The sequence below is a fragment of the Peromyscus leucopus genome, chromosome 23 (assembly GCF_004664715.2).
Source record: "Peromyscus leucopus breed LL Stock chromosome 23, UCI_PerLeu_2.1, whole genome shotgun sequence".
NCBI lineage: Eukaryota > Metazoa > Chordata > Mammalia > Rodentia > Cricetidae > Peromyscus > Peromyscus leucopus.
This window is the reverse complement of record NC_051082.1, coordinates 25657581-25669625: the sequence shown is the minus strand read 5'-3', so window position 1 is coordinate 25669625 and position 12045 is coordinate 25657581. Positions and strand designations below refer to the sequence as shown.

The 12045-nt window shown below is 51.9% G+C and overlaps 1 protein-coding gene across 1 annotated transcript in view; it reads left to right on the top strand.

Annotated features, from left to right (window-relative positions):
• The window catches only part of Gtf2ird1 (GTF2I repeat domain containing 1), a 91399-nt gene that overhangs the window by 41208 nt on the left and 38146 nt on the right, over window positions 1-12045 (top strand). Inside the window, 6 exon segments of the mRNA XM_037198295.1 lie at window positions 3821-3976; window positions 5595-5705; window positions 5708-5777; window positions 7184-7494; window positions 8645-8734; window positions 10671-10754. Coding sequence (XP_037054190.1) covers window positions 3821-3976; window positions 5595-5705; window positions 5708-5777; window positions 7184-7494; window positions 8645-8734; window positions 10671-10754 — 822 coding nt within the window.

Sequence of the window (12045 nt, the reverse complement as noted above, 5' to 3'; positions counted from 1 at the left end):
GTGTATGACGCTTTTTTTTTTTTTTGTTTTCGAGACAGGGTTTCTCTGTGTAGCTTTGCGCCTTTCCTGGAACTCACTTGGTAGTCCAGGCTGGCCTTGAACTCACAGAGATCCACCTGGCTCTGCCTCCCGAGTGCTGGGATTAAAGGCGTGCGCCACCACCGCCCGGCGAGTGTATGACACTTGATGCAAGGTCACTTATTCTGACCTCTGAGGCCTTGTGGGGCGACAAATGTTTTTGTTGTTTGTTTTGGGTAAGAAGTGCTCAGTTTGCATGGGCTGTGAGTGATGGACAGCTCTTGGTCGGGTGGGCCTCCGAGGTAGAGTGCCGGCTTACAGTCCCTCAGGAGGGTAGCTTGGCTGCAGAGTACTTTACTTAGTGTTCCTCAGGCCCTAGGTTCCATCCCCAGCAACACCAGACTCAAACAACACTTCATGCAGGGCCGTTGGCCCAAAACCTCATTACCTTTCCCAGAGGGTCATGAAAATGTCACCCATGGTGTACAGATGAGAAACTGAGGCATGGTGGACATATTCCTCCTCCCCTACTGCCTTAGCCCAGGTTGGAAGGTGTGTGTAGTAGTCAAGGGTTCTCTAGAGAAACAGAACTTACAGGGGGGAAAATTTTGTTACATACACACACATATGGTTTATTAGAGTAGCTTACAGGCTGTGGTCCAGCTAGTCCAACAATGGCTCCTACCAACAGAAAGTCCAAGAATCCAATAGTTGTGAAGTATCTACCGGGCAGTAGTGGTGGTCCATGCCTTTAATCCCAGCACTCAGGAGGCAGAGGCAGGTGGATCTCTGTGAATTCGAGGCCAGCCTGGTCTACAGAGCGAGTTCCAGGACAGCCTAGGCTACATAGAGAAAACCCTGTCTTGAAAAACAAAACAAGCAAGAACAACAAAAAAATCAGTAATTGTTAACTCCACGAGGCTGGACGTCTCAGCTGGTCTTCAGGATATGCTAGGATCCTGAAGAAGGCGGTTCTAATGCCAGTGAAGGAGTGGACTGGCCAGCAAGAGTGAGGGCAAGCAGGCAGAGAGTGTGCCAGCCTCCTCCTCTGTGACCTTTATCTAGGCTGCCAGCAGAAGGTGTGGCCCAGATTAAAGGTGGATCTTCCCACCTCAAGAGATCTGGATTAAAGGTTTATCTTCCCACCCCAAAGATTCGGATTAGAAGTGATGGTCCTTCCCACTTTAAATGATTCAATTAAGAAAAAAAAAAAATCCCTCACAGGTGTGTCCAGTCTTTGGGATTGTCGTTAATTCCAGGTTTAGTCAGTTTCACAACTGTCTTAGTCGGTGTTCTGTTGCTATGAAGAGACACACGTACACCGTGACCACAGCAATTCTTATCAGCAAACTATGTAACTGGGGCTGGCTGACAGTTTCAGAGGTTCAGTCCATTCTCATCATGATGGGAAGCAGGGCGGCGTGCAGGCAGACATGGTGCTGGAGAGGGAGCTGAGAGTTCTGCATCCAGGTCCACAGGCAGCAGCAGATCCCAGGCTTGGCATAGGCTTTTGAAACCTCAAAGCTACCCCCAGTGACACACCTCCTCCAGCAAAGCCACACCTCTTCATCCTTTCAAATAGCACCACTCCCCTAGTGACCAGGCATTCAGATCTAAGAGTCTGTGGGGGCCATTCTTAGTCAAATCACCATGACAACCAAGAATAGCATCCCAGGAAGCATGATTTAAGGCCGGGACTCCTGTTCTCAGACCCTTGCTCTTTCTCCTGAATCCCTTCAACGTCAAGGATAGAACTTGTCTAGCTTTCTCCTATTTCATATCCCTGGGGTGGAGGGGGGTGCCAGGGATCTCTGTGGACACCCAGGTACCAGCTGTTGATAGTTTTCGTTAGTAGTTTTTATGGTCTCCTGGGCCTTATCCCTAGGATTAGCGGCCCCACATCGATCCAGCATCGATGCTGCATGTATCATTAGTGGGGTACGTAGCTGGAGCATATAGCTGTTTCCCCAGGAGCCCGAGACTCCACCTACTCTGCTCTCCCAGCCTGTTCTGTCTCTAAGGTTGGGTGGAGCTGGCTTCTAGGAGTGGGTGTAGTGGGGTCCTGTAGCCCCTCCCAGCCTCCTGGGGACAGCGTGCCTTATTTTCCACAGCCAGAAAGAGTGGCTATTTATAGCCCTCAGAATCAGGATAGTTTATTTCAAGCTTGGATGGTTGCCAAGGAGAGCCAGCTCCAAGCTGGAAGGGATCACAAGACCCTGCTCTTCCTCTGTTCTGTTGGAGCTTCTAGCACGCCTTTAATCCCAGTACTTGGGAGACAGAGGCAGGCGGATCTCTGTGAGTTCAAGGCCAGCCTGGTCTATGTACAAAGACCCTATCTATCCCAAAGAACTAAAATATTTCTTAAAGATTCCCTAACAACCCCCTACCCAAAAAAAAACCCAAAAAACAAAAACAACCAAGGGGGAAAAGGGTTTATTTTACTAAATGATTCTAGGTTGCAGTCTTATTTCAGAGAAGTCAAGGCAGGAACTCAAGCTGCTAATCACGTCCCATCCACAGTCAAGAGCAGGGAGCTTGTTCTCATCTAGCTTTTTCCTGTTTCATATGCCTCAGAGCCCCATTGCCTAGAGAATGGTGCTGCCCACGATGGGCTGGGTCAGTTAACAGTCAAGACGATTCCCCACTTACATGTCTGTGCCCACAGGCCATTTGATCTAGTACAGTGGTTCTCAACCTTCCTGATGCTGTGACCCTTTAATACAGTTCCTCAGGTTATGGTGACCCCTCCAACCATAAAATTATGTTCATTGCTACTTCATAACTGTCATTTTGCTACTGCTATGAATTGTACTGTAAATATCTGGGTTTTCCAATGGTCTTAGACAACTGTGGTAGACTATTATTTTAAGGTGTGTTGCTTTTGTTTATGTTGCATTTGTTTAACTCTGTGAAGCTGTGATACTGTGCCTGTGTAAAACACCTGATTGGTCTAATAAAGAACTGAACGGCCAATAGCAAGGCAGGAGAAAGGATAGGCGGGGCTGGCAGGCAGAGAGAATATATAGAAGGGGAAATCTGGGAAGAGGGATTGGAGAGCTAGGAGCCTTAGAAGGAGGAGGACCCCAGGGGCCAGCCACCCAGCTACACAACCAACCAAGGAGTAAGAGTAAGATTTACATAAGTAAGAGAATGGGAAAAGCCCAGAGGCAAAAGGTAAATGGGATAAGTTAAGACAAGGAAAGCTGGCAAGAAACAAGCCAAGCTAAGGCTGGGCATGCATCATTAAGAATAAGCCTCCGTGTGTATTTATTTGGGAGCTGGGTGACGGCCTCCCCCAAAAAGACCAAAGACCAACAACAGGCAATCCCTGTGGAAGGGTTGTTTGACACCACCACCACCCCACAAGGAGTCATGGCCCACAGGTTGAGAACCAGTGATCTAGATAATCCACTGGAGACATCCTTCTCAGATTGTGGCAAATTTAAAATTTAAAACTAACCATCACCATATCTCCATTGTTTTCCATGTAGGCCAGGCAGGAAAAGTAGGGCTTAGGTGGGTTGAAATATGAATATAGAATATGGTGTGTGAAACAGATGTTCATGGAGTCCCAGTTCTGAGCCGGACTCCACGGGCTTCTTTGAACGATCGCGAACTGAGGCTCAGAGAGGGAAGGAACAACCCTGAGGTCCACCAGCAAGTGTGTGGCCAGATTGACACCTGCAGCCTTTGGGCTCTCAGCAGGGTGCCCATTCATTCATTCATTCAGTCAGTCAGTCACTTGTGCCTCTGATTCCGGGGCTTAACACCAACCTACGGCTCCTGTGCTCTTGTCCCACAGGGGGACCCCTATGGAAGGATCCAGAAGCAGGACACCCTAAAAAGGTGCAACGCTGTGAGGGTGGTGGCCGGAGCATCCCGCGGTCCTCACTGGAGCAGTGCTCGGATGTGTACCTGCTGCAGAAGATGGTAGAGGAAGTGTTTGATGTTCTTTATAGTAAGATCCTTCCTCATTCCATTCCGGAAAGGGGCGGGTGGGAGACCAGCCTACCCACACCTGCCTTGTCTAGGTTCAGTCCCTTCCAGACCAGCCCCGCCCACCTCAGCTCAGCCCCGCCCACCTCAGCCCAGCCTCACTCCACCCGGCTGGATCCCACTTCATTCCATCCTGCCTTTGCTCCGCCCACTGGTGTCTGACCCAGCCTCTCCTCCTAGCCCAGTCCCACCGTATCCAGGTCAGCCCAGCCATGCCTTCCCAGTGTAACCACATCCACCTTGACCCGACCTCCTCCAGCCATACTTCAGTCCTAGCCTCACCTGCTCTGCCAGTCTCGCCCAGCCTTAGCTGATTTAGCTCCGCCCACCCCAGCTCGGGCCCTTCCCCCGTCCTGCTCAGCCCTATTCATCCACTTCAGCCCAGGGCTTCCCTGCCAAATCCAATTTAGCCCCACCTGCCTCACACCAGCTCTGCCCCACCCTGCCCCACCCAACTCAGCCTACTCCGGTCTGGCCCTGCCCTACCAAGCTCAACCCTGCAGCCTTGCCCACCTCAGCCTAGCCCTGCCCAGCAACCACGTCAGCACTGCCCTATCTGCCCCCAGCCTAGACCCCACCCACTTCTGCCCAGCTGTGTGGAGCTGTGCCTCACCCAGCCACACCCCACCAAGACCGGCCCAGCTCCTGCACTGCTTACTTAGCCTTCCTTACCTACCCTAGCCCACTCTGCTCAGCTGTGCCCCACCCACCTTAGCCCCGCCCACCTCGACCCCGCCCCACCCAGCCATATTCTAATCCAATCCCCACCCACCTTAGCCCCGCCCGCCTCAGCCCCGCCCCTCCCGGCCGTACTCTAATCCAATCCCGTTCAAGTTCTGTCTCAACCCAGCTCCGCCCACTATCTAGCCCTGCTTAGCTTTGCCCTACCCACTTTAGCCCAGTTCTGTCTCGCCCCGGCCCGCCCAGGATAGTTGCTCAGCAACGCCCTACCCAGGTCAGCCCTGCCCTTACCCCACCCAGCCCCTGGCCTAGCCCTGCTCACTTCTGCCCAGCTCTACCCAGTTGTCCCCTACCCACCTCATCCTGGTCCCACGCGGCCTGGCCCTTCCCCCATCTCACCCAGTAGAGCAGACCCCTTCTGCGCTGTAGGACCCCTGAGCAAAAACAAGACCCCAGGACAGGGCTTTCTCTGCCATCTCCAAACTCCCAGGCACGAGTGTCCTCATCCAGCCACCTTTCCTGTATAGCCACCTCTTACCACCTCCCCACCCCCACTGACATGGTCTTCCAGTAGACCACTCCCTCCTGCCTCCTGGTTATTCCGAGACCAAGGCTTTCTTCCCAAAAGATAAGCCTGAGGTTAAAATTCCGTGCACCATCACCGGCCAAGTTCAGTCTACCAGCTTGGCATAAGGGCTCTCCTGCCTCCTCTCTCCAGCCCTCAGACATGCACAGTAGGGCTCTGTCTACAGGCTGGTGGTGTTCATTCTGTACCGCGTCTCCAGCAATGAGGGACCCAGAGCCCCTCTCCCAGGGGGAGTCACCACGCATTGCCTGGCTCCCAGTGTGTCCAGCCGAGCCCCCGCCAGTACTGAGCCTCACTGTTTACTCTCTGGCAGGTGAGGCTATGGGCAGGGCCAGCGTGGTCCCTTTGCCCTATGAGAGGCTGCTCAGGGAGCCGGGGCTACTGGCTGTACAGGGACTGCCCGAGGGCCTGGCCTTCCGGAGGCCAGCGAGTATGACCCCAAGGCGCTCATGGCCATTTTGGAGCACAGCCACCGAATACGGTTTAAGCTCAGGAGGTAAGTAAGCCCCTGTCCTAATTTTATTTCCTTTTGCTGGGTTAAAAATACCAACACAAGCCCATTATGGGAGGAAGGGCTTATTTGGCTCACAATCTCAAGTTCCAGTCCATCACTGTAGGGAGGTCGAGTCCACAGGAATTGGAAGCTGCTCGTCACATTATATCCACAGTCAAGAGCCAAAAGCAATGAATTCAGGCATGCACGCCAGCTCAGCTTGCTTTCTCTACTCTTAGACAGTTCCGAATCCCTTGCCTAGAGAATAATGCCACCCACAGTGGGCTGGGCCGTCCCACCTCAGCGTAATCAAGACAGTCTCCTCACAGACGTGTCCACAGGCCAGCCTAGTCTAAACCCCTCTTTGAGACTCTCTTCCCAAGTGGTTGCAGATAATGTCAAGTTGAGAGTTAAAACTTTCAGGATGTGGAGGTGCACAGCTTAATCTTGGTACCAGTGAGGGAGAGGCAGATTCCAAGCCAGCCTGGGCTATGTAGTGAGATTGTCTCTGCCTCCCCTCCCTCAAAAAAAAAAAAAGACAGACAGATCTGTCACCCCCCATACCCAGCCAGAGGGCAGAAAGCTGGAGACACCCTGAGGGAACTCATTAGGAAAGCTTTGGGTCTCATGGAAGAAGCAAAGCTAAGACCCAGTTATACAGTGTAATCTGAGTCAGGGCATGGCTATGGGCGTTTCCCAAGGGAATTCTGTGTCACAGTGTCCAGGAGAATTCTGGCTTAGGAAAGAGCCACACCAAAGGCTTTGCAGAGGTCGTGGACAAAGGATGATGGTGTGTAGAGTTGAGATTGTCATATAGGGACATGTGCCTCTAATCTCAGCCCTTTGGGGAAGTAGAGGTCAGAGGGCCAAGAGTTCAAGGCCATCTTCAACTACATAGTAAGTTTGAGGCTACCTTGGCTCCATGAGACCCTGTCTCAGAAACATGAATTCATTTTAAAAATCTTGAGCTGGAGAGCCGCCTGCCCTGGATGTGAGCTTGGGCTGTGAATGAGAGTCATAAATGACAGATGAGAGGTGAGGTCAAGCCTGGGCTAAGGTAGATACCATGGGCCCAGCAGAGCTGGGGACTTCATGTTGCATATAGCTGCTAAATCTTATGGGGTGGGAAGGAGCCACGTGGAGGATGGGATGGGTGGCTTGGAGATCTGAGGCAGCTTGGTACAAGCCTGGGTCCGACGGTGGTTGCCACCTAGTATCGGGTGCATTATACCCACGCTGCCAGGCTTGCATCCCTACCTATAATGTAGGGCCTGGCTCCCATCCCACCCCATTGGAATACCTGTGGGTCTGTTATATTCTGTAGAGTGCGTTACATGGACTGTAAAGGGAGAGATTGACAGGCAAGAGTAGGTATTCAAAGCAGTCACTGTCTCCTCTCCTTCACCCAGGCCTCCTGATGATGGTGGGCGGGACTCAAAGGCGCTGGTGGAGATGAACGGTATCTCCCTGCTACCCAAGGGGTCCCGAGACTGCGGTCTGCATGGCCAGGCCTCCAAGGTCACTCCCCAGGACCTGCCCCCCACCGCCACCCCATCCTCCATGGCCAACTTCCTGTACAGCACTTCGATGCCCAACCACACCATCCGGGAACTCAAGCAGGAGGCGCCCACCTGCCCGTTGACCCCCAGCGACCTGGGCTTGGGCTGGCCTGTGCCTGAGCCCCAGGTCCCCAGTGCCCAAGATTTCTCCGACTGCTGTGGTAAATGCTGCAGTGGGGACCTGCATGTCTCTCTGGGTGGTTGCCTTGAAGGAGGAGGCAATTCTGGGCAGGGGTGGGTCTTGCCACTTGCATTCTGTTGAGACCCAGTTAAACTGGGGCCTCCACTTGACCTTCTGAACAGACCTTGAATGGGACCAAAAGGCATCTTCACAGCCCCAGGAGGCTGTGAAGAGCATAAATAAACTAATCAGGGATGATGAGATGGTCCAGCAGGTAAAGGTGCTTGCCAACCAGCTTGATGACCTGAGTTCAATCTCTGAGATTCATGTAGTGGAAGAGGAAAACTGAGTCCCACAAGTTGTCCTCTGACCTCCAGGCATGTGCACACCCACCAGAGATGAATGTAATTAAAAAAGGAAAAAAATGCCCATATGCACTTAATGAGCACCTTCTGCATACCCTGCTTGGATTCAAGATTTAGGGGCCTAAGAGAAGGAGCAGCTGGGGGTGACGAAGATGTGGGCTCTATCCTGGCTGTGTACGCCAGGGCAAGTCTCAATCTCACTGAGCCTCAGTTTCTTCATTTGTAAAGTGGAATGCTTATGGAGTATCCCTTATCTAAGATACTTGGGATCAAGATTCCTAAAGCAGCCGGGCAGTGTTGGTGCATGCCTTTAATCCCAGCACTTGGGAGGCAGAGGCAGGCACAACTCTGTGAGTTCGAGACCAGCCTGGTCTACAAAGAGAGTTCCCAGACAGCCAGAGCTACACAGAGAAAGCCTGTCTGGGGGGGAAAAATTCCTAAAGTAGACATTTCAGACTTGGGTGTTGGAGGAGATGGCTCAGTTGATCGAGTGCTTGCCTAGCCAAAGACATTTGTCATCAAGCCCAGTGACCTCAGTTTAATTCCTGGGACCCACATAGTAAGAGAGAACCGCCTTCCACAAATTATCATTTGATCTTTATAGATAAACGAATAAATATGAATAAAAGAATGAGAAAGGGAAGGCGAGCCTGGCATCCTGCTCTTGCGGTATCTGCCTCCGGATAGCCAAGTCTGGTTTAGAGCAACTGAGATTTGTACTTAGGGATCTAGCCCGGAACCTCCTGATCGCCAGGCTCAGTTCTAGTTTCTCTGAGGTATGTGGGACCCCTCCAAAATGTATGCCTCTCTTTCCCCCTTGTTCAGGACAGAAGCCCGCAGGACCTGCTGGGCCTCTCATCCAGAATGTCCATGCTTCCAAGCGCATCCTCTTCTCCATTGTCCACGACAAGTCAGGTAGGCCGGCGCCCTTGGCAGCTACCTGGCCAGAGTGGTTTTTTGTGATGAAAATGGGTCCATCAGATACGGGTGAGAGAAGAGGGGAGCAGTTTTGCCCAAGAGGCTGAGAGTCAAACCTGGGTGTGCCAGCCATGGGTATCACAAATATCCCCAAGCTACAGCTTCAAACAAGCATTCGTTACTGCGTAGTTTCTGTGTGTGTATTAGTTTTCTCATTGCCATGGAGTTACTTTTCCCTTTGCTGTGATAAGAGAGCCAACAAAAAGCAGTGAGGAGGAAAGACTTGGTTGTAGCTCACAGTTCGAGGGGTTACGGTCCGTCATGGTGGGGAGAACGTGGTGCATGAGGTGGCTGGTCACACAATCAGAGCCTGGGAAGAGGTGAATGCTGGCGTTCAGTTTGATTTCTTCTTTCTATATAATCTGGGATCTCAGCGATGGGAAGGTGCTGCCCGCAGTTAGCGTGAGTCTTCCCACCCTTGTGAACTCAGTCTAGAAACTCGCTCACAAACATACCCAGAGGCTAGTTTTCATGGTGATTCTGAATCCTGTCAAGCTGACAAGCAAACCCGATTATCGAAGCCCATAAGGAAGTAGTTTGTGGTGAAGGGTCTCTCCCAAGCTTGTCGGCATGCTGTCCGCCAGGCTGCAGTCTAGTCCGAAGGCTTGACGAAAGCTGGAGAGCCATGTGTAAGGTCACCCTCGCAGGCATAGACAAGAGACTTAAGTTCTAAACCAGCTGGGCTGCTTTCCATCAGGTCAGGTGAGCAGGCTCACAGAATGGCGGCTGGTGTTCTCAGACTTAGAGGTAAAAGACAGAGAAAGGAAGGAAGCCAGTTTTTCATGACCTCATTTCAGAAATGACTATCATTTCTGCCCCCATTCCATCCATGAGAAAGCCCAGAATGTTCCAGTCAGTGCTCAGAGGGGAGGAGTTACACTCCTCCTTATGAGAGAAGATACATCAAAAAAGTTAAAGTTAGGTGTGTGCCTTTAACTCAGCACTCAGGAAACAGAGGCAGGAGGGGTGGTCATGCATGGGTAGTTCCCAGCACTTGGGAGCTGAGACAGGAAGCTCTCCTTTGAGACTAACCTGGGTTATGCAGTCAGGCCCTGTCTCTAAAGAACAGACAAAAAAGCCGGGTGGTGGTGGCGGCGGCGGCGCGGCGCACGGCTTTAATCCCAGCACTCGGGAGGCAGAGGCAGGTGGATCTCTGTGAGTTCGAGGCTACCTTGGTCTACAGAGCGAATTTCAGGACAGGCTCCAAAGCTACACAAAGAAACCCTGTCTCAAAACAAAATAGACAAAAGAAAGGAAAAAAAATGTATGTGGAGGCTGAGAATGTGGTTGAACAGTCATGAATTGTTTATAATTTCCCCCAGTGAGTGGCAGGAGGTGTGCTTCGGCACTAGAACGCCTCCCTAGAATGTCTCAGTGAGGCCCTGGGAGCTTGGCTTGACAATAGATGACTTCTGTAGCATGTATAGGGTCCTAGGTCCCACACTAGTACTGCCGAATTCCTTAGGCATCGTGACCCATACCTGTCACCCCAGCACTCAAGAGGCCGAGGCAGGAGGATTTCAAATCCAGTCTAGCCTGGTCTTACATAGCAAGACCCTCCTTCCTCAAGAGATGCGGCTTTCCTGGGCTTTCGCCTGCCTGGGGCAGGGTGGTCTGAGGAGAGACAGATCTGAGTCTACACAGCTCTTTGGGAGATGCGGAAGGGACACGGGCTGGTGAGGGAGCCGAGGGGACACTGAGCACCCTGAATTGCATAGGGACCGAGGTGACAATGGGTAGGAGGAGGGCTGTGTGCTTTAGAGTGGTGTCCTAGGCTCGTGGAGGGCGAGTGGTAGGAACTGGGGACTCTGACGGGAGGCAGCAGCCCCCACTTTGGGGACTAGCCCTCACTGGGCCTTCTGTGTTTTGATAGAGAAGTGGGACGTCTTCATCAAGGAGATGGAGGACATCAACACACTGCGGGAGTGCGTGCAGATCCTGTTTAACAGCAGATACGGTGAGTGGGCGGCGGCAGCCCACCGGGTGAGCATCTCATTATGTGTGGCAGTCTCTTGTGTTCCCCCAACACAACAGCAGGAGCCATATGCTGGCGCCCGCGCAGCGTCAGCGCGGATGGCATCCGGCGTGGGCTCTCCCCTGTCTGGGGAGAGGTGGTTGTGTCAATATTTCCCTTGCAGATTCTTTGTGGGGGTGGGATGATGGCAGATCCCCAGACCTTGAGTCACCTGTGGGAAGATGGGCAGGGGTACCGCGTGGCTCTCCGTTGGCTTGTACTGTGCCCACAGCTCCATATTGTACTCTTATTTTTGTTGGGTGTGCATGCATATATGTGTGTACTTGCACGTATGTGTGTATGTGTGTTGAGGCCAGAGGACAGCCTCAGGTATCATTTTTTAGGCTTCATCCACCTTTTATTGTGTGCTGTTACTCAGTCTCATGTAGCCCAGCCCAGTGGTGAAATTGCTGTGTTGATGACAATGACCTTGAACTTTTTTTTTTTTGATCATCCTTCCTCTATTTCCTGAGTGCTGGGATTACAGGTGTGCACCACCACAGCCAGTATTACATGGTGCTGGAGATGAAACCTAGGGTTACATAAAATGTTCTATTCCAGCTGGAGAGGTAAAAAGTGAGGCCCTATCTTTTAAAAAGAAAAAAAAGTTAAGGCCGGGCAGTGATGACACATGCCTTTGATCCCAACACTCGGGAGGCAGAGGCAGAGGCAGGTGGATCTCTGAGTTTGAGACCAGCCTGGTCTACAGAGTGAGTTCCAGGACAGCCAGCAGCCAGGGTTACACAGAGAAACCCTGTCTTGAAAAAATTCAAAAAACAAAAACAAAACAAAACAAAATGTTATTAAATACTTGTGTGTGTGTGTGTGTGTGTGTGTGTGTGTGTGTGTGTGTGTGTGTGTGCGTGTCACAGTGCAAGTGTAGAGGTCAAAAGATGACTCGTAGGAGTCGGTTCTCTCCTTCCACTGTGTGGGTTCCAGAGATCAAGCTTGGGTGGTCATTCTTGGCAACAAGGCTTTTAGCCCCTGAACCATTGTCTTGGGATCCTGTTGCTGTGATGAATCACCATGACCAGAATCACCCTGGACACCAAAGGGTTTGTTTCAGCTTCCAACTCTCAGGTCACACTCCATGACTAAATGCAGGCCAGCGCAGGAGCTCAAGGCAGGCACCCGGAGGCAGGAACTGAAGCAGAGGCCGTGGAGGAACACTGCTCATTGGTTTGCTCTCGTGTCTTGCCCAACCTGCTTTTCTTATAGCACCCAGAACCAGCAA